This window comes from Callorhinus ursinus, unplaced genomic scaffold (genome assembly GCF_003265705.2).
Source record: "Callorhinus ursinus isolate GAN/ISIS: 27379988/994484 unplaced genomic scaffold, GSC_fseal_2.0 scaffold5, whole genome shotgun sequence".
NCBI lineage: Eukaryota > Metazoa > Chordata > Mammalia > Carnivora > Otariidae > Callorhinus > Callorhinus ursinus.
The window spans coordinates 65,951,894-65,973,788 of record NW_027397067.1 but is presented as its reverse complement, the minus strand read 5'-3'; the positions used below and the strand labels follow the sequence as shown (position 1 = coordinate 65,973,788).

At 53.6% G+C, this 21,895-nt stretch overlaps 1 protein-coding gene across 2 annotated transcripts in view; it reads right to left on the bottom strand.

Moving 5' to 3' along the window:
• Positions 1 to 6,547: 6,547 nt before the first annotated feature.
• Positions 6,548 to 21,895, bottom strand: part of FAM83A (family with sequence similarity 83 member A) — an 18,270-nt gene continuing 2,922 nt past the window's right edge. Inside the window, exons 2-4 of one of the 2 annotated variants that reach the window (XM_025871539.2) lie at positions 16,894 to 17,061; positions 15,172 to 15,296; positions 6,548 to 8,339 (exon numbers count right to left, since the gene is read on the bottom strand). In XM_025871539.2, coding sequence (XP_025727324.1) covers positions 7,805 to 8,339; positions 15,172 to 15,296; positions 16,894 to 17,061 — 828 coding nt within the window. In that variant the 3' untranslated portion in view covers positions 6,548 to 7,804. The remainder of the gene's footprint in view (positions 8,340 to 15,171; positions 15,297 to 16,893; positions 17,062 to 21,895) is intronic. The other variant, XM_073892738.1, reaches the window with a different exon arrangement.

The window sequence follows — 21,895 nt, the reverse complement described above, 5'->3', positions numbered from 1 at the left end:
CCCCTTCAGAGGCCCCTTCCCAAAACAGACCAACGTCTGATTCTGTTTCTGTTTTGACTGCTCTTTTAGTACCTACCGTAGCCTGACCAGTAATTGCAAGTTGTCATTTATCTCTAATGTGAAACAAAAGATTGGTATGATTAATAGACACCATAATTTTTAGGAACCATTAAAAAGTATGGAAACCCCAAAGCAGCTCCCCGTCGCCCTCCATCCACTCAGCAGAGTCATGAACAATCATTCTGGAGCTCCTGTGACGTGACAAGCATTGGGCGGTTGCCATGGAGACACTGGCTCTGTCTCGGAGTTTATGGTCTAGTTGCAAATGGCCCCTCAGGATAGAGCCCGAACTGCCAGTCCCTTCACGCTAGAGCCTCTGGGTCCCAGGCGCCCTCCTTCCCTGCTCCCCAGCTTTAGAGGCACCATAGCTTTTGCATTTAGGCCTTCACACTGGCAATTTGGTCTGGCGCCTCTCCCCACCCCCCCACCATAGGGCTGATGCTATTCACCGGCCAGGTCTCCGCTTCCTTACAGCTTCCCAGAAGTCTTGACCTCCAGGTGGCGGTGGGTTTCCCTCTTTCCTGCTCCTTCACGATTTCACTCCCATCTTGGTTCTTACCTACTCTATTGTAATCGCCTGTTTGCTTTTCACGATAGAATTTAAACTTTGTAAAATCAGGGACTGGGACCGTCTTTCATATCGGTATCCTCAGGGCAGGATACTTGGCATTTCACGAAATATCTGTTGCATTTCTGAATTAACTGGCCAGCATCTCATTTTGTTTGCACAAAAGTTTAATCCCCCGAAGATCCAACACAGTGCTAAGGCAGAAGCACCCAGCCTGTTTCTCCTTCTGGAGCTAAACCCCTTTCTGCTGTTAGTCTAGGCTTCCTAGAAATGCCCTTTTCCCTCTAGTCTGGCTTGGCTTCCCATCTCCATCCTAGTGCCCTCCTAACTTTGTCCATGCTTTTAGCTTTCAGCCGTCTGGCTGTCCTCCCAGATCCATCGTCTGTGCTGTCCCGAACTGACTGACTGGTCTTCAGGAACCTTCCCACACACCTGCCCCACCTCACTTTCCTGGCAGCAATGTGGTGATGTGTGTGAGAAGCCTGCAGTGTGATGCTTGGCTGTAATGCAGGTCAGGAAAGGGCACTCAGGAATACCGGGCACCTCAGAGTTTCATCACACACGTCATCCTGATCATTTCCAGCACAGATGGTGAAGGGTAGCGTTAACTGAACAGTGATTATGCTGAAGAAAAATCTCAGGCCTGTCTACTTAGACACTCCACCCTCTTGGCAATAATGAATCACTGGGAAGGTGAGCAAAGGTGAACCACAGAGGTGACTACACTCCAGGTGGGTGGGGTGGGACCCAAGGGCAATTCTTGCCTCTTGTGACTCCCGAAAGGCCTGTCTTCAAAATGTTCTCCGAAGGAGGAGTTTGTACCCGGTATTTGAACTGGTGAGAGTCCCTTTTCCTTTACACTCTTACACCTCTACAATCTTCATACTGTGGCCAAAGGATCTTACAAAGACTCTTCAGTCCGGCAGTGACTTCCCAATTCATTCATGAAGCCTGTGCGTGAGGCCCTGCGTGGTCTGGCCCTGGCCCACCCCCAGCTCACTGGTTTTTCTCATGTCCTTGGACTCCAGGACGCCGAGCATCTTCCCACCCGAGCCCTTTGCCCATCCAGTTACCTCTATTTGGAACATTCTTCCCTGCCATCTCCCAGTCCTGCCACCAGCTTCCCGTTCCTACAGATGTCAGCTCAGGAGTCATCCTCAGACAAGATGTTCCTGATCCCAGACCTGCTCAGGTCCTCCTTTAAATTTCATAGTGCCTGTGCTTTTTTTCCCAAGTGGGATTTTATACACGCGCACGCACACGTGTACGATTATAACTGAGAAGATAGAGGACTGGCTTGTTTGGGACTCACCCTTGTCCTTTTCTCCCTCCTTGGCAGTGACTTCATCACCTAAAGCTTCAGTGTTGTGTCTGCTTAGCCCTTGAGCTAACAACCACCCCATCCCCTATCTCTGGGAACTACCCTCTCAGCCACACAGGTGGGTACTTGGCTGCCATATTTGTACTCAATGACCCTAACTAACTGGAAAGAGGACGGAAGGTTTCCCTGCTCACAGCTCGACCACTTCTCAAGGCTGAGAAGTCTAATGGCCTGAAAGTCAGGGGACTAATGGTGTATGTCTTGTTCTGAGTCCCAAAGCCAGAGAACCAGGAGTGCCGATGTCCAAAGGCAGAAGAAGGATGTCCCAGCTCAAGCAGAGAGAGCAAAATTGCCCTTCTTCTGCCTTTTTGTTGCATTCCAGCTTTCAGTGGGATGATGCCCACCTGCATTGGGGAGGGTGATCTTCTTTACTCAGTTCGCCAATTCAAATGCTAATCTGTACCAGAAACTCTCAAGATACGCCCAAAATAATGTTCTATCAGCTATCTGGGCGTCCCTTAGCCCAGTCAGGTTGACACATAAAGTTAGCCGTCACATGGAGGGAGGCAGAAGGAGTGGGTCAGGGTCAGAGAGAGTCTATGCTGCTGGCTTTGAAGATGGAGGAAGGGGCCATGAGCCAAGGAATGCAGGTGGCCTATGGAAGTTAGAAAAGACAAGGAAATGGGTGTTCTCCTAGAGTGTCCAGGAAGGATCACAGGCCTGCTGAGGCCATGATTTTAGCCCAGTGAAACCCACGTTGGGAGTTCTGAACTAGAGACCCGTAAGGTAATTTGTGTTGTTTCAAGCTGTGATGTCTGTGGTCCTAAGTTGATTGCTTGAATCTACTACTAGAATCTTGAAGAATCTTGCTAGAATCTACTATTTGAATCTACCGAAGTCGTTTCAGTTTCTGTTACTTGCAACCAAAGAATCCTAAGACAGGCCACTTGGGTCCTTTCAATCTTGGTTTTAGAATAAGACCTTGTTTCTTAGAAGGCGGTTTCTTTTATACGTGACTTTCCTTTTTAAAACCTTGATAGAACATTATTGTAGAAGGTATCAAATCAAAAATGCAGCAGTTGCTTTCAAGAGCTTCCGTTCTCTAGCAGAAGTAAGGGGACATCCACGTGAGTAGTAGATAACGGGCAGGAGGGAGGTCTGGGTGTTGCAGAAGTACAGAGGAAGGCTGGGCTTTCAAAGAAGTTTCACAAAGGTGGAAACATCTGAGTTGGACCTTGGAAAGGGGAAAGACTGTAGCAGGCTCTGTGGGGAACGAAAGGCAGGGAGGTCGGGTTTCTCAGTAGGGAGATGAAAAGAGCCACGGCCTGGAGGACATGAAGGCTGGTCGTCCAGGTGAGCGGGCGTGAAGGGACATGGGTGGTGAGGCCGGGCAGGTGAGCCAGCATCAAATTATGGGGAGGGGGTCATCGATAATGCGGCAAAAAGTTTGACTTTGCTCAGGGGACAAATACCAGCTATAGAAAGTTCTTGAGCAGGGAAATGGCTGGTTTAGGGTTATGCTTTGGACTGATAAATCTGATTTTACTTTCAAATGTTTAAAGTCTTTGCGCTTCTTTCAATATGTGTTTTTGGGGTCTAGGAAAGCCCCAGATATTAGCACTAACATGGAGGGTGGAGGTGGCCTCAGGATACCCAAGATGTCCCAAGTGCCTTAGGGAATTCCCATTGCTGTAGAGTTTGCTACTCTTCAGGGCTTCCCGTTTCACTTGGAATGAGGCCGACTGCAGGTAGCCGTCGCCCGCCGGCCGGCGCACACTTCCCACCTTTCACATGGCTGACGGCTTCTCACGTTCCAGTCTCCGCTCCTGTCTCCCCTCATACAGGCCTGCCCACCCGCCCCCCCAACTCTCAGACCCAGCAAACCACAGGTTAGCAAGATGCAAGCACCGGAGGCTGCGAGGCTCGACGCGGTCAGATAAGCTCTCGGAGCCGGGAGCACGTCTGCTTCCAACCGTACGGGCCACCCAGCTGCCGGCACCCCCCAAGGGCCAAACTGGCGGGGAAATACGGAACTCCAGGCCCTTCTGGCGTGGGAACCAAGGCTGGCCTCCCAGGACTTGGGCTAGAATAACTGGGCAAGGAAATGCGAACCGGACGTCTGTTCACGCGGTGCCCGTGGGGAGGGCTCCCGGAACGGCCTTGCGGGGGGCAGGCGGGGGGGGGGGGGGTAGGGACCAGCCCAGATGGACCGGCCAGGCCTCGAACGGCTGGACTCTGTCCACCGCACCATCCCCCATCCCCACCCCCAAAGTGGTATGCGGAAGCCCTCACCCAGTACCTCAGAATGGGACTGCATTTGCACACTAGGCCTTTAAACGCCCGGCACCAAAATCTGTTACAAGTCAGAACCCTCTAGAGCAACAGGACCAACAACGTGCATATTTATACCTACATCTCTGCCTACCTGTCTGTACAGAGAGATGGAGTACCTGAGCTGGCTTTTGTGATTATGGAAGCTGACAGGTCCCAAGGGCCGCGGGGGGGGGGGGGGGGGACTTGACGAGCCGGAGACCCCGGGAGAGCCCAGGGTGTAGCTCCAGGCTCAAGCCCCAGGGAAAGAAAGCCAGTGTGTCAGTTTGAGTCTGATGGCAGGCGAGACCCGTGTCCCAGTTCAAAGGCCCAGTCGGGCAGGAGGGATGCTCCCTTACTCGGGGAGGGTCAGCCTTCTCATCCTCTGCAGGCCGTCGGGTCAGCGAGGCCCCGCACGGCGCGGACCCCCCAGTCACCGGGCCCTGCAGAGGAGAGGAGGAGGGAGCAGCTCAGGACGCGCCCCCTCTGTCTCAGTCAAAACACGGCGAGCCGGAGGAAAAGGAGGTTGTGTTTGCGCTCGTGCGTGTCTGCGGTATTTACACTCCCTGCTGACAGCTTTTCTGACACACACACGCTCCTCAGGAGGAAGCTGAGAAAGTGAATGACAGAGTCTCTGTGTCCAACAACTTCTCGGACCAGGTCCAGGGAATGAAGCGCCTGGAGATGAGGCCCTGGCACTCCTGGGACAGGCCGGCGGGGGGGGGGGGGGGGGGGCTCACGCCAAGGTGCGAGCAGGAGCGGGGAGAGAAGTCGTCCCGTGCTGAGTGTTCGTGTCCCCTGCAGGAGCAGAGCTCCTTGACCAGTCAGCGGGCATTTGCTGTGCGCTGGGACCAGCCCGGCACCCAGGTTAGGGCCCCGCGGGCCAGCAAGGTGTCCTTGGCCTCCAGGCACTTACAGTGCAGACCGGGAGATAAAAGATCAGTATCTGGTGAGGACCCAATGAACACAACAGATCATTCCTAGGAGAGGCCTGGGGGACTCACACTTGCAGCCGGTCCTGGCTGATAATCCCACGTGCGGATAATGTGGTCCCTCATCCCTGGTGTGGAGCTTAGGGTTCCCTCCGTCCCCGTCGGCCGTGCCCCTGGGCGACACGATCATACTAGTTCTCTCATCCTCTCCTGTTCTGCACGGTGGTGGTTCAGGGGGGTGTTGGCGCCTCAGCCGACTTTGGAGTTCTCGGGATAGAGGTGAGTCTGGGTCTCTGCCTGGCGCCGAAATGGTGTCAGCACATACATGGTGAGTGCCCCATTGTTGCTGTTGAATTTCACACTGTGGTGGAGACGCCATATGTTTAGGACGGCCCCCAGCGAGCAGGGCTGCTGAGGCAGTTACAGGTGTGATTCTAGCCCAGAGCAGAATTCAAGATGGGGCAAATCGGGTTTTGGGAGGATTGGAAACTTGGATAAGGATTTGTTTGGATCTTCAGTCAGCCCCTTGCCGTGTGTGTGAAACCCTCCTAGTGCCTGGGGTGAGAGCCCAGGGCTGGGGGCCCGTGGGAATCCAGTCCCACAAAGGAACGGCCCAGCCTCACGTGAGGGGCCCTAACGTTGTATCAGGCTAGGCGGGCTCAGGATGCAGTCATCAATGACCCCAGATCTCAGTGGCTTACACAACAAAGGTTTAGTTCTGGCTCCTGCTAGTTATCCACGGCGGGGTCGGTGGGAAGAAGTGGGAGGTCCTGCCCACCACAGTCTCTCAGGAATCTGGGCGGGCGGAGGGGGCTCCATCTGAGGCATGCTCCTGCATGGCCAACTGCACCCAGGCTCTTCAAGCTTCTGCCTGGAAGTGATCCTCACTTCTGCTCCTAGTCCGCCAGCCACAGCAAACCGCAGCTAACGTCCCAGCAGGCAGGGGTCACACGCGACAGAGTGTCCAGAGGAGGAGAAACAATATCCGTGGGCCCGTGGGAGGGCCGCAGCGGGGAGCCTGGTGGCTGGAGAGTGCCTGGGGGCAGGAGGGCTGCTCTTCTCCACTCAGACGAAGCCAGATGCAGGCAGAGGCAGAGCAGGCCTTGGGGGCTCTTGGTCCCGGGCAAGCTTTACCTTCCCGAAGCTCTCTCAGCAGACTGCGGAATCCAGTTTAGAACCTTCGGCAGCACCCGACTGTTCTAACCTCGTTACGGCGGTCAGCAGGAAAACAGCACATCGGGGCCGGGGTTTAAAGAACCTTCAGGAACCAAAGGGGTTGTTGTTGTTGTTGTTGGACTTTCAGGAACTAAGGAGGAAAAAAATGAAATGAGGACAGGAACGCTATTTAAAAGAAAACAGAAGCAAAGACGCCTTTGCCTTTGACAAACACAGGGATGGGCTGAAGGGAGGAACCCTCTGGAGAGCGTGACTTGGGATGCCACGAGCTGCTGGGGTTCCGAAGCCAACAGGAGGACGGCTCGGTCCTCCCAGCCCTCCATGGCAAAGGCAAAGCTGCTGAGCCAGAGACGAGCGACGAGAAGACATTTGCTGAGGTGACTTGGTGGCAGGGGCTTCTGTGCCTACTTCTGTCAGGCTGGAACAGCCTGGGCCCCAACCCTCCGTCCCCCTTTAATGCCCTTGTTCATCAGGCCTCCTTAACTGTCCCTTCTCTGGGAAGCGTCCCCTGACCTCCCCAAACTGGGCTGCCTGGCCCTCCCTGTGCTTGCTGTATTCCTTGTACCCCAAGATCTGGGACAACCTCCGGAACAGAGGGCGCGCTGTGAATCTGACAGTGAATGCATGATGGGGCTTGTGAGGGCCCGGCATCCTTGCTTCAGAGGTCAACAAGTCCGATGGAGTCCCCTGGCTCTGACTGCAAGGGGGCTGCCAGGTCAATGCCGAACGCTTCCTGGTTGCTTCGGGCTGCCCTGGGCACTGCTGCCGGGCCGTTCCCAGATCCTGACAACACAAGCCCCCGGGACTGGCCCAGACTCAGGGACCTCGAGACCAGCCCAAGGCTCCCCGAAGCCAGAACCTGAGCTGATGAACCGCCTGGTCCAATTCCATCCCGGAGACACCCGGGTGCCTTGCCCCATCCTTGGGGGCTACAGTTTCAACCGACCCCACACTACTTAGAGTGGCACATTCTGGGGCCTCATCCCTGATTCACCGGCCCCAGGGATACCTCACTATTAGGCCTTTACCACCTTTTCCAGAAACATCCCGAAATGTTCCCATACCTTCTGTAGAGTGGGCCATTCCCAGGCACTGGGAAACAGGAGTACCTTGGTCACACCCACAATCTAGCTCTTAGTGCCTCGGTTTACCCATATGTGAAACCTGGCTAGCTCCCCACCCCCCACCTCCCTGGAACTTTCTGGAATGTGCTCCATAGGCCAAACTAGGGAGGGAACCCCTGGGACCGGGGGGTGTTGGCAAGTGAACGGTCACAGGCCTGGGAACAAACACAGGCAACGATGCTGTCCAAGCACTTTTAGTTCAAAGGGAAGCAAGTTCAAAAGCTGCCAGTCATTGAGGTGGAGTCCTTGGGCCAGACAGTCCAGGCATGCCCCGCCCCGGCCCTGGGAGGGCTGCTTGGGGGAAAGCGACCCATCAGAAATGAGGGGAGGCTTGGAGAAATGGCCTCCAGATGTGGGCCGTCCGGGGCAGCAAGCCAAGCTGCTCTAGCTGCTGCCGCGTGGGCCTGTAGGCACTGAGGTTGCTGCAGGGAGCTGGGGCGCTGGCGAGGGGCCTCGGGGGGAAGTGGGCCTGTGGGCTCGGGGCCCCCCATGGGCCATGGTGGGCCCGAAGCCTGGGGGGCGGAGGGGGGTTGGGGGCCAGGGGACTGCTGGGCCCCGATGACGCCGACCGACTCTGGTTCTGGGGGTTGCTGCCTGTCGAGGGGCTGCTGAAGGGGTCGGAGGACGTGTGGTCGCTGGCCGAGCAGCTGCTACCACTGAGGCGGCCAGGCGGGGGGCTGCGGCCTGCTCTGGGCTGCAGGGGCGCCACAGGCCTGGGGGACTTGGGGCCCATCACCGGCTTGGAGGAGGCGTAGAGGTGGCGGAACTCCTCGTCAAACAGCTCCACCGCGGTGCCCGTGAACTTGGAGAGGATGTTCCGGTGGACGTGTCCGCAGAGCCAGGTGAAGCTGCAGGGGAGGAGGAGAGTGACGGGTGGGACCAGGGAGGCTCCTTTTGGGGAGGCGGTGTGGGCTCATGCAGGGCTGGGGGGAAGGACTTAACGTTAGCCCTCCGCTCCTCTGGCCTGCTCGTTTCATCCCGGCAGAACCCCCGGAGGGCCACCTTGGTACCCCCTTCACAGATGGCAAGACCGTGGCGCAGAAACCAGCAAATGTTTGCAGGTGAACAGTGAAGACACGAGATTGGATCTCTGGCCTCAGGGTTCCCTCCTGGTGCTCAGATCCTCGCCCCTCCCTGCTGAAGCCCCAAAGGGCTAAGCGACAGCTGAGTCCCAGTGTCCCCAGCTCTGTGCTGAGGAGTCCCCTAGCTGCTGAAGCCCCCTGTGAAGCGTGAGAACCCCTGCCTCTTCTAACCAAAGGGGGGTCTGGGGAAGGCAGCTGCAAAACGCGGGCTGCTCCTTAGTGGGAGGGGAGGGAGAATCCCATGCTCCTCCGGAGGTGGAAGAGGGAACACAAGGCGGGCCGCAGGAACAGGAATGACAAGCCCCCCACCCCCCATCCGCCAGCCAGGGCCCAGCCGGCAGAGTCCCTGCTCTGTGAGGCAGGGTGGGGCCCAAGCAAGGCTGGGCCAATCCTGGGAAGAACAACGAGGCTTTGTTTACACCTCACCTCCCACCCAGGAGCCACCCACACACCCCAGAGAGGTGGGCAGCTGATGCTGAGCCTAGGGCCAGCCAGGTAACAGGGAAGGTGGCAAACGTGGGGACAGCGGGACTCTTGGCTACACTAAGATGTCAGTCGCCCTGTGTTGTTTGGAATCAGACTAGATTAGGCCAAGCAACTGCGTGCTCTACGCAACAGAACAGGTCCAAGAGTGCCCTGGAGACTTTTCAGGCTCCCATGCCCTCTGTGCCCTCCACCCCGGGGGGCCTCTGCACACCCCCTCAGGCCCCTTGGTGTCCCTGTAGCCCCTGCGTGCCCGTGCACCATGCTGGGGTTCTCCTCCTTCACACCCTGCGTGGCCTTCATTCCATGCCCTAGCTTTTACACTTTATCACCACCTGTGGTAGGAAATACACGTCATTTCTATTGCTTTCTGGCCCTTACTACATGGAACTGACTTCGTCACAGTCTCTCATGACTGGTCTCTTCCTGGCCCCTTTTAATTTTTGTAGATATTTACTTCGTTATTTTAAATAATGTAATAAGCACCAACAAACCCACCACCTAAAATAAAAAGCTAGCATCTAACCATATGGTCCCTCCCAGCAACCTATTTTCCAGGTCCCCCGCAAAAGAGGGAATCATCACCCCGAATCCTGTGTCATAGTTCCCATACTTTCCTTTCTCTGTTAAAAAAATGTCTTATGTATTCTGGAAAGAAAATATTTTGGTTGTTTTTAACATATATGTAATATTTGGGGTTTTTTTTTTCCCACTTAATATTATATTGCTAAGATTTATCCAAGTTATCTCTGGTTGCTGTCCCTCATTCATTTTTGACTGCTGTATAATATTCCACCAGAGGCTAGATCATGGTTTATTCATCCATTCTTCCATTGACAAGCATTCCCATTGCTTCGACAGTATTTCTGCTGTGACCAGTGCTATAATGAGCATTCTTACACATGTCTTTTACTGTCCCGTGGACTCATTCTCTTGGAAATACCCCTCGGTGTGGAATTGCTGGATTATAAACCAGGTGAATAGTCAGCTTTAGGAGAAAATTCCAAACTCTTTTGAAAGTCACTATATTGACTTGCAATCCCATCAGCAATGTAGAAAAGATCCTGTATGGGGCGCCTGGGTGGCTCAGTCATTAAGCGTCTGCCTTCGGCTCAGGTCATGCTCCCAGGGTCCTGGGATCGAGCCCCGCATCGGGCTCCCCGCTCGGCGGGAAGCCTGCTTCTCCCTCTCCCACTCCCCCTGCTTGTGTTCCCTCTCTCACTGTGTCTTTCTCTGTCAAATAAATAAATAAAATCTTAAAAGATCCTGTACATCCAGTATTTGGTATTGTCAGTCTTATTTTTTTTGCTACTTGAAAAGGTATAAAATGGCAACTGGTTCTAGCCTTGATTTGCATTTTTCTGGTCACTTATAGTGCAGAACACCTCTTCATGTTTTCACATGCGTTTGCTCCTGGCTGAAATGCCCACTCCTGCCTCCTACCTGCTCTTCCTTGCGCTGCTTTGCTCTTATGATTCACAGGAGTTCTTTGTGGTTCTTGACACTAATCTTGTCAGGGCTTCATGAAAACCTGCTCCCACTCCGTAATCTGACTTTTCACTTTCTTTCAGCTATCTTTCAATGAACCAAAGTTCTTCACCGTAATATAGTTGGGTTTAGCAATCTTTTGTAGTCAAGGCTTTTTTGTGTTGTGTTTAACACAAAAGAGGGGTGTCTGGGGGCACCTGGGGGGCTCAGTCAGTTGGGCGTCTGCCTTCAGCTCAGGTCATGATCCTGGGGTCCTGGGATCGAGCCCCGGGGAGGCTGCTTCTCCCTCTGCCCCTCCCCCTGCTTGGCTCCCTGTCTCTAATAAATAAAATCTTAAAAAAAAAAAAGAGGGGTGTCTGTGTTAAGACACCTAATCTTTATGCTAAGGTCTAAAAGATATTCATCTATTCTTTTCTACTAAGAGTTTTAAAGTTTGTTTTTGACATTTCAGGCCTTTTAATCTATCAGAAGGTGATTTTTTTTTTTTGTATATGTGTGAAGTGGAATCCAACTTTCCGTGTAGAGAATTATTATTTTTTTTTTCCAGTTTCTCCTTTCCCCACCGCTCTGACACGCCCCATCATGGGTGGGTCTGTCTCTGGGCTTTCTGCTCTGTTCCATCCATCTGTCAGTCTGTCTGCTCCTCGTCCAATACCACGTTGTCATGATGACTCCAGCTTCACGAGGTGTCCTGATCTCTGGCAAGTCCTCCCTGCCTATTCTTCTTCAGACTTATCATGGCTAATCTTGGAGAAATACATTTAATACACGACCTACTCACAAATACAAACACATACATCACCACACAACAGTTTCCAGAACATTCCTTACCTCAGTGTGCCCTCAGTATGTTTATTCTATCCTATTTCAATACAAAAAAAAAAAAAAATTCCAGGCCTCATCCACTAAATTGATTTCATATCCTGCTAATGGATAATGATGGACAGGGTTTGAAACACTTTGTTCCTCTAGCTGCACTGGATGGCCAGGACCTTACGTGGACATTCATTCATTCATTCAGCAAATAAAATGGTCATATATAATGTTCAGGTACTGGATGAACTGTACTTCATGCCAGAAACGCAACAGAGAAGAAAACAGACCCAATCCAGGGCCTGACGTCATGTTTACAATCTTGGCTAAACAAGTCCGCAGAGAGGCTCTCTAGGAGATGATCTGGAAACTCTAAGACAAGGAGTTGGCCGGGTAAGACAGCAGGAATGACCTCTCCAGCAGGGGGAGTACACAGCAAGTGCAAAGGCCCTGAGGCCTGAAAGAGCATGACAGACCTGGAGGAACACAGTGTGGCCACAGCACACTGGGGAGAAGGAGAATCCTGCCCGGACAGAGGCCATGCTAAGCATGATTTTTTTTTTTTTTTCTTTACTAAGAGCAGTGACAAGCATGGAAGGATTTTAAGGATGCAAGTGATCTGATCTGGTTTGTGTTTAAAAAATCTTTCTGTTCCAGGCAGAGAAAGCTCAGAGGTGGAAGTGTGGGTCAGGTCAGGAAGGGAATCAGGGCCAGTTAGGTTCTCTTGCTGTGCCCAGCAAGGCCCAACCCCAAAGGCACCAACCTCCTGGACCTGCCAGCAGAAGCCGGAGCTCCCTCCTGGTTGACCCCAGGGCAACTTCTTAGCTCGTGCTGATCTTAGAGCACACACCACATCGCTCTGTGGCCGTTTACCCATGTTTTTTGATAACAGAGACAAGCTTTGTGTCCCCCGCACCTGGCGCGGTGCCTATTCTGGGGTAAGACTTACTACAAGAGCTTAAAGGTTGAAATGCACACACCCCCCTCCTCACCCCCAACCCTCAGCTGAAGATGTGGACAGGGCTCTTCAGTTTGGGAGAACTGTCTACAACCAGGGCCAAAATATCTGAAGCCCAGGGACAGCTGCATTGAAAGATGGGATGGAGACTTGTGTTTTGTATTAACTAGAGACAACCCTGAGAGACCCGGGGAGAAGCATCGTCCTCAAGGCCGGCAAGCAGATCACCTTTGACTGCTGAGTGCAAACCAGGTTAGAGTTGTCCTGCCCTCTCTCTGGGAGCTGGATTCCTCAGTTCTTGGGAATGGCCCTGCATGTCTTCAAGCCCGCCGCCCCCCTCCTCCCGGCACCTCCCATATCAGGACGACAAGCCCGGAAGACACTGGAGAGCTGGGGATGCTCGTCAAGGAGGCTGGTGGCCCTGGGTCCATCACTTACCCGCTCCGTGCCTCAGTTCCCCCATCTGTCCATTGGAAGAATAATGCTTCCCTCAAAGGGTTGTCATGACTAAATCCTTCCTAAAGGTCTGATCACACCTGGCCTAGGGCCTGACACAAAGCTCAACAAGGTTAGTTCTGCTTCCTTCTGCCCCTACCAAGGGCAAGCTACCCCCACCCCCACCTCAGCATGATGAGCTCCACAAGGGCAAATACAGACGAAAATGAAGAGGCGTAATTCTCCCGATTGAAAATAAGAGGAGACACTCCCTCCTCTGCATTTTCTTTTTCAGAATTTCTTTCTCTGTCTCCAAAGACAGAGGAGGGATCCGAATGAACAGGCCTTGCTACATTTCCCCAGTAACTACCTTTAGCTCATACCCTTTTGCCCCACCACGGTTTTCCACAACTTTCTATGACTTTCTACTCTTCGTCACACCTCATATAAAAATGCTCAGGCTTAACCATTGCTTAGGATCATTTCTTTATGAGGCACGGAGAGAGGGTAGCTGTGGGTGGAAATGCACATGGGGCTCAGTGACCCCAGGACACTGGAGGTGTCCCCTCAGGGCTGCCTGGTCTCAGAGCCCCTCCTGGCAGAGGAGTTATGAAACGGCTTCCTCCCCCTGCAGGTGGACCACACCTCATTCACGTGACATGAAACTTATAAATAAATCCATACGCTTTTTTCTTGTTAATCTACCTTTTGTCCAACTGACAGGCCCCAGCCAGAGAACCTAGAACGGTAATAAGAAAAAGAGGCTTTTCCTCCCCCATAGGGTGGGCATGGGGTTTTGTCGGAGGTGATACAGATATTTTGGAACTAGAAAGTGGTCATGGTTGCACACACAGTGAATGTACTAAATGCCACTGAATTATACATTTAAAATGGCTAATTTTAGATTATGTGAATTTCCCTGTAATAATCAAAAAAAGAACGAGAGAGAATTCCTCAGCTGTGGTGGGCCCCTGATTCCAGGCTTGGGCCTTGGGTCTGGGGCAGCTCCGCAGACAGAGATCTGACTCTTCCCATCCAGGTGGTGAGCTAGGTTTAGTGGCAGCTTAGTTAAGGTCAGAAGTCAAGGTCAGAGGCCTCAAGTCCTGCCATGGGGTTTGAGGCTGACCTCCTATCCAGAGCCTTATGGCTTGATGCGCAGAGGCCTTTGTCACTCTCCAAGGAAAGAACAAAAGCTGAGAAGGTGGCTTTGGGCCCTTGGGGAGGGTAACGCAGTCCCACCTCAGCCTCTCACAAAACAAGGGAGTGCTGGATGCAGGGCCCGAGGATCAGAAGCACGTGCGCTCCCTTTTGCACAGGTACCCCAGTGAAGCCAAACAACGAGGAGAGAAGCTGTGGGTGGAAATGCACATGGGGCTCAGTGACCCCAGGACACTGGCGGTGTCCCCTCAGGGCTGCCTGGTCTCAGAGCCCTTCCTGGCAGAGGAGTTATGAAACGGCTTCTTCCCCCTGCAGGTGGACCACACCTCATTCAGCTCCGATGCAGGCTGTGAGGTAGATACTACAGGCCCACTGTGCAGCCAGGGAAAACAAGGCCCAGGAAAAGGTGGAGAGAGAGACCCAGAGGGGAGCCAAGGGAAACTTTAGCCAGCTCAGCCACCCCTTCCCAGGCTCCTTTCCCTCCCCCATCACTCTCTCTCTCTGTCTCTGCTCTGTACTGGTTCTTTTTTTTTTTTTTTTAAGCAACCTCTACACCCAGCATGGGGCTTGAACTCACAACCCCAAGATCAAGAGTCACGTGCTCTACCGACTAAGCCTGCCACGACAGGCTGTTGTTTATCTCCTTGGTTTGAATGGAAGCTCCAGAGCCGCACCCCAGCCTTGAAGCATGCCTGGTACATACCCAGTGGGTTTCTACATAGCTGTCGAATAAATGAAGGAACAGAGAGGCGCAGTGACTTGCCCAAGGTCACCCAGCCGGGAAGCTACAGAGCCGGGAATTGAACCTCTGTTGTCTGACTTCTAGTTTAGGCTGCTGCCACGGCCAGTCCCTAACACCAGCCTTAGGTCCCATGGAATTTGGACACACTTCTGAAAATAAAATAGGACACACACACACACACACACACAGCCCAAAACAAATTGCATAGCTTTACCATCACGCCTGAGAGAGCAGAGGAGGGAAAAGGAAGATTCTGTGTCCTATTGCAATCTGCAAGGAAACTTGGAAGTGCCTCTCTACCCTGAAGCCCCCTGCCCCCGCCACGAAGGGTCCAGATGTCCCCCTTCTGCCCAGGCTGGTCCTGCTTCCAGCCTCAGGTATGTGAAGCAGCCCCAGCGTGGCTGGGGGTGGCACCCTGGGAGCCGCTGGGAGGGGTAAGTGCCTGAGCGGCTGGGGGTGCTCTGCACCAGGCTCAGCCTTGGCCTCCTCGAAACCTTCGGCAGGTGAAACCCAGTGCTCACCTGTATGATCCCGACAGGACGTATCTCCAGTCCGAAATGATGAACTTCTCCTGGATTTGGCCAGCGAACTTCCGGCCTGATTTGGCACAGTACACCTCTCCTTCCACACTCCGGATGGAAATGTTCTGTTGGAAGGAGAGTCAAGGCATCATTCACTAATTACATGCGTATAGATGGATACATGTTTGCCTAGGAAAACATCTGGAAGGATGCTCAGCAAGAAATAGGCAGGGGTTATCTCTAATTCACAGGCTCATTGGCTATTTTTATTTTTCCTTGGCTGAATTTTCTAAATTCTTTTCATTGTCCTGACATTATTTGAGTCATGGCGGGGGAGGGGGGAGGAAAAAGGAGATGGTAGAATTTAAATAAAGTGGCAAGCAGAAGAAAGATGAAGGCCTAATGTCCATGCAGCCCTCCGTCTAGGCTCCCAGGGGCCACAGAGGCCTGGCAAGCCCAGCCTTGCCCTATAAGAGGCTTTAGTGACATGAGTCCCTGACCCCAAGCTGGTCAGAGGGAAGTGCAGCCGGAGGGGGTACCTTTGCGGAGACCTCAGTGGACCCTAGATTTTCCTAAGGAAAGGTGTGTCCACAACCCAAATCATGGCCCTGCTTGCCCCTTCCCCCACCCCCAGGAACACCTGCTGCGCCAGCCGTCAGCCAGAACCCTTGGGAGGCTGGAGAAATGAAAAGGTGGGTAAAGCATGGGGATATCCCCTCTGAGAAAGGTAGGGTACTGCTGGGATCCCCTGAATGTCTCTGGTGGCTGGGCAGGCTCTGGGAAGGGGATGCCCAATGCTTCCAACAGCGATTCCCAGCCCCCCCCATAAGCTCTGTGACACGTTAAGAGGAGGGCCGCACCCCACCGTCCCTTGGAGGACAGAGGACTGGCAGGCGTGGCCGGCGTGGGCCACAGAGGCAAGGCCTGCACTGACTCTCTGCACCTCTGTCGATGGCCTCCTGTTGAGGAGGTGTGATCCCGGTCAGGCAGACCCAGTAAGGCCCGGGACCGAGGCCTGCCGCGCCGGGAGGTGCCTGAACTCAGCTGCGCCCCAGGCAGTGAGGAGGATGGCGGGGTCTCCCAGAGGCTGACCTGACCGAGCTAGAGCGGGGTCACCACGGGACCCAGCCATCCGCTGTTCCACAGAGCCTGCTCATAAACACTAGGTGGTTTTACATCGGACCTTGAATTAGCTGCCCTAAATCTGACATGACTAAGGGAGTCCTTATCTCTGGGCTTCTGTTCTCCTTGCCAGAAGAAGGAAGTCAGTGGGGAGTTGGGTTCAGTCCAAGAGGATCAGCTTCCCGTCGGGCTGACTCGTGGATGCTGCCCTGGCCTGTGAAGTGGAGGCCACGGGGTTTCTTCAGCCAAGAGAACAAAAGCAGAGATTGTTGCTCACGAGACACCCACGGGCCCCCTTCGGTTCCCAGCCCCCATGTGTCTTCGTGAGGCTGTAAGCAGGAGTGACGGCAATCTCTTCCAGGTCAGGTCCTGCAGCATCCCTCTGCTCTCCCCCTGCCACTGCCATCTTGGAGGCCATGTATTTCTTATGGTGTAGCTACAGGATGAGGGAGGGCTGTCTGTCCTACGCTGGACTTTGGGCAGGAAATAAACCTTTACTACGTTAAGCCATTGAGATGGGGGGGGCGGTTCTGTTAGCATGGTGTAAGTTATCCTATCCTAATACAAAATCCCTTTTGGATGCTCACTGGGGGCCCCTACCTTGAGGTGGCTGTCAGAGATCTGGACTTTGTCACACATCTCTTGGAAGAGCTTCACACCTCCCTGGTCCAGGAGCACACAGACAAACACCCCACGCTTGTTGGCCGCCTCTAGAATGTCACAGAAGATCTCCACATCCGTGAACATATCCATCACGATGGCCAGGACCTGGGCCAGGGCAGAGGGGTGGAAACAAAAAGAGTCAGGGGCCAGGTGCTAACTGGCTTCAGCAGAGCTTCCCAAGTCCCGGTGGCCCTAAGAGAGCAGTTCCCCTTGCTGCTGCCCTGGAGGAGAAAGCATGAGATGGGGGCCTCTGCCAAGGCAGCACTGGAGGGAACAGAGCTGGGGTGGAGGCCTCCGCCCTGACTCCATCTGTCCAGCCCAACCACAGGCCGTCCGGCCTCCCGGCCCGCTGCTGGAGTGCGGCATGCACGGGAGGAAGGAGACGAAGGCAGAGAAGGAGCACAAGGAGGGGAAGAGGCGAACAGGAGGTGACCAGGCAGGCTCAGGGCTGAGGGATGGAGTCAACGTCACAGCCACTCAGCCATGCGGAGCTCGACGGCACTCTATGGCCCCTGGTTTTCAAATGTTTTTAAGCCACGGAATACTGCCCCGAACAAAATCCCCGTGGAGACCCTACAGATCGACTAGACAAGGCTGAGTTGCCCCAGTGGGACGCAGAAGGGAGTCCTCCTCTATCATAACAGAATCCTGGGGGGGGGGGGGGGGGGGGGGGGGCCCTAGAAATGCAGGAAAGGGGGGAGACGTGTGTACGCCCGCCTACCAAGGACCCACCCCTCCTCTTGCCAGCCAATCTCACTTTAAGCAATCTCTTCCCCACAAGCAATGTGGCTTGGGCGGGGCCACTGCCAGGCGCCGGATTGGGCGCGGGGAGGGCACATCACCAAGGCCAGACCAATGAAAGCACGGCATCCCCTGCTGGCCACAGAGATTGGCTCAGGGCCGATCACATGACCTAAGCTATTCTAATGAGGGCTGGCCCAGGACTTCTGCTGGGACTGGGGGAAAGGAGAGGGGGTTGCTCAGCTCCTAGGGGAGGAGCTACAGCTGCTAGCAGCCATCTTGGCGCCACGTGGGGACGGCCTGCCTGAAAATGAAGTCCGCCCCCGAGGAAGCAGGACCAAGCACGTTGCCAGCAGCATCCTTCGAACATCTGGTTTCAGTCACGCTTGGAAGCCAGTTCTACCCTTGACTTTCCCACTGTAGATGTCAATGCATGCTCTTCTTCTTAGACTTGTTTGGGGTTGTTTTCCACGGTATTGTGATTTATAAAAAAAAAAAAAAATGTATATTTGGTCTTTGTCCTTGTTTCTGGCACCAAGCTCTAAAACACTTGGAATTTCCTAAGTGGCGAGAGCGGAGAGAGATAAAGGTCCTTTGTTATGTTAATGAGGTGACTTTTGGATGGGGGCTGGTTGCCTGGGGAACCAACTAAGTGATTAGAGGGTTGGAATAGTCTGTCCCTCCTACCCCCCTACCCCAAGGAAAGAGAGAGGGGTTGGAGGTTGAATCAACTGCCAATGTCAATGATGTAATCGTTCGTGGTGTAAAGAAGCCTACCTAAAAACCCAAGAGGATGCGTTCAGAGAGCTTCTGGGTTGGTGATTTGGGGAGAGCAGAGTGCTCAGAGAAGGTATGGAACTTCCATGCCCTTCCCCATACCTTGCTCTTTGCATCTCTTCCATCTGGCTGTTCCTGAGTTCTACCCCTTATAATAAACTAGTAATCTCTGGAAAGGGAAATGTTTCTTTGTTGTGAGTCACTCTAGCAGATTGATCAAACCCAAGGAGGGGGTCATTGGAGTCTTCAGTCTGAGCTCGGGACTGGTGTGGGTTGGGTTGGGATACCCAGCTGGTGGCTGAGAATTGCTCGGTGGTGGGGACCCCCACAGAGTGGGATTAGAGCAGAATTAGTTGGCTGTCAGCCAATCAAAGTCTGTCCTAATACCCAAATCACGGCATGTCGACGTGTGGATATGGCAGCTATTAGCAATGATAATTATAATGGTCACATGAAAACTGTGAGACGTGGCGAAATGTTGAAGCAAAACTGCTGTATGATCCATGCTCGACACAGATGTATTAGCAATGAATGAATTCGGTGAAAAGGGGTAACAGAGCATGAAATGATGGTCCGTCCGGTATGATTGCCAGTGAGGGAAAGTGGTGTGTAGACACACAAGCAAGCACAAAGCCAAAACTAGCAGTCATGTTTGGACTGGGCACTACGGCAGTTTTCAACATTACCTGTAATAACGTTCCACCATTTTTCTAATGATTACTGTATATATAGCATATATATATAGTAATTATATATATGGTATATAGAGATATATACGTATGTACAGATACGTAGATATATTGACCATCGACATCTGGGAAGTAGCCAGGACAAGAAGAGGGTCATTGAAACAGACCACGTGGTACCCACGTGGAGTTGACTTCCTGCTCAGATGATGTGAGTGTCCAGACAGGGGAAGGGACTGCCCAGGTTAGAAGTCAGAAAAGATGTTGAAATAGGGAGGCCACGCTCCTTTAGAACCGTGGCCCTGTGAGCCCATGATTGTCTCGACATTTAAACTTAGGGTGCCAACAGCAACAGAGGCCCTGTCTGTGGGAAGAGAAATGCTTCCTCCTTGAGGGCGGTACAGGTGGAAGGGACACTTCCCTCTCCCCAGGAGGTCAGTAAATCCTCCCTGGGTGGGGGGGGGTCCAGCGAGTCCTTGCTTCCCAGACATAGGGCTGGTGACAGATTGAACAGAGAAGGGGCCATGTTTGCAAATAACCCCAGGTCGTGATTGAAGGGATGCTTGGAAAAACAGGCTCACGTGTCTAGGTTTATCCTGTTGGCCTCCTGTTGGGACTGGCTCCCAGGCGGATTGACTCAAGGCCCATAACCTCTTCAGTCCCCGGCGTGGTCGTGCTACCTTACAGGGTGTCATGGGATGGGATGAATGACGACCTCCCGAAAGGTATGTCCACACCCGAACCACCAGAACCCGTGGACGTGATCTCCCTTGGAAAAAGTCTCCACAGGTGCAATTAAGACTCTCAAGATGAGATCATCCTGGATTATCCGGTGGGCCCTAAATCCAATGGCAAGTGTCCTTGTAAAAGACACCCAGAGGAGAGACAGGGAGAAGAGGGGGAGCCACATGAAGACAGAAGCAGAGCCTGGAGTGAGGCGACCACAAATCAAGGAACGCCCACAGCCACCAGAAGCTGGAAGCAGAAGACAGGACCCTCCTCCCCAAAGACTTCAGAGCAAGGAGGGCCCAACTGATATCTTCATGTTCGGTCTGGCTTTCAGAACTAGGAGGGAATAAATATCTCTTGTTTTAAACCACCAGCGGGGTGGTAACTTGTCGCAGCAGTCCTGGGACACTAATACAGAGGGGTCACACACAGTCCAGGCCACAGTGCTCTATGGGGTGTTAGGGAACCGTGGCTCCAGCCCCCGTGCTACTGGCGATGAGCTGAGAGCCTTTGGACAAGTCACTTACCCTCTCTGGGCCCCAGTTTCTTTACCGATAAACTACTGCTCAAAAATAGAACATTGGCTATCATTCAAACTGCATCTAACCCTGAGCCCAGATAATATAAATGTAACCAGGTGCAAAAAGCAAAGGTTTTTATTCTTGTTTGTCGTTAAAATATGTCTATGATTTTATATGCATTTTGAGCAAGTATGAATCATGTTAGAATAACACCATGTAAACATGCTTTAGTCCAGGGCATGGAAAAGGATTAAAATTAGTGCTGACACCTCCAGGGGCATAAAAGAGAAATAAAGTAGGCCAATCCGCTGGGCCAGCACGTCGGGGTGGGGTTGGCTGAGAAGAAGGAAGTGCTTCCTCGACCCCTCACTGAAGGAGGAAGCCCAGCCTGGCAGGCCGGCTCTGGGAATCTGAGCTGCAGAGAGACCCAGGAGCCCCGCCAGGGGGATGCTGGTCTGCTGGGGCTCTACCCATAGGCAAGGGTCATCCTGTGGGGACCTCGAATCCTGGCTGAGAGTCCCTCATCCCCTGCCAGACAGATGGGAGCTCCTCTGGACCAGGAAACCCCGCCGCATCGAGAATGGCAGGGTGGAGGAGGTCCTGGACAACAAGGGACCACCGACAGCCCAGAGCCTGCTGACACTGTTCCAACTAGCCAGTCCTAAGCTGTTCGCTCTGCCTGCCCTCCCTTTCCTGCAAAAGCACAGTAAGGGCCTGTGCCCATGCATTCTTCTGGCCCCTTCTGCCTCCCACCGCTCCGTGGTGCTTCCTGTGTGGCTGGGCACGGCCTGCTCCGCCTCTTGCTTCTAGGGAGCTCTGAGCAAAACCTCCTTGTTTTGTGCCAGTCATTTCCATGCCACGTCTTCCCACCGGCGGGACACCCAGCCCTCTCACACCTCCTGCCCTTTGCCTTGACTCCCTTCCCCTTTCCCTTCCCTCTCTGCCTGACCACCTCTTACTCAGCCTCTGAGACTCAGCTCAGAGGCCCCCTCCTCCGTGAAGCCTGCCTTAGTCACCCCGTCCTCCCCTCGCGGGCACAGAGGGTGGCTCACACCCAGGGCTGCCGCCCACCCCCTGTCCCCTTCTCCGCCCCTAATGGGCAAGCAGAGGCAGGGAGCTCCCCAGAGGGCAGGATCCTCTGGTTCTGCTCTGCCATCCCGGGGGCAGGGCCGGGCTATGAGTTAGGCTTTGGGGAAGAAAGGAATGTGAGCGTGGAGGGAAAGAGGGAGAATTCCTGCTAGTTTAGGGAGTGGAAACTTGTCTGGAAAACACGGAGCTCTGTTTTCCTCTCAGGAGGCTGAAGCCATGGGGGAATATGCAAACCTACCGACCCTCTGGCTCTGAGTGGGGAGGCAGGGTCACAGCCTGCCTTCCGTGGACAGCCTGTGACAAGGTTCCAGGCCCCCTGGCATCTCTGTGGGGGCAGGTCACCCCTGAGCCCGGTGTGTGTGTGTGTGTGTGTGTGTGTGTGTGTGTGTGTGTGTG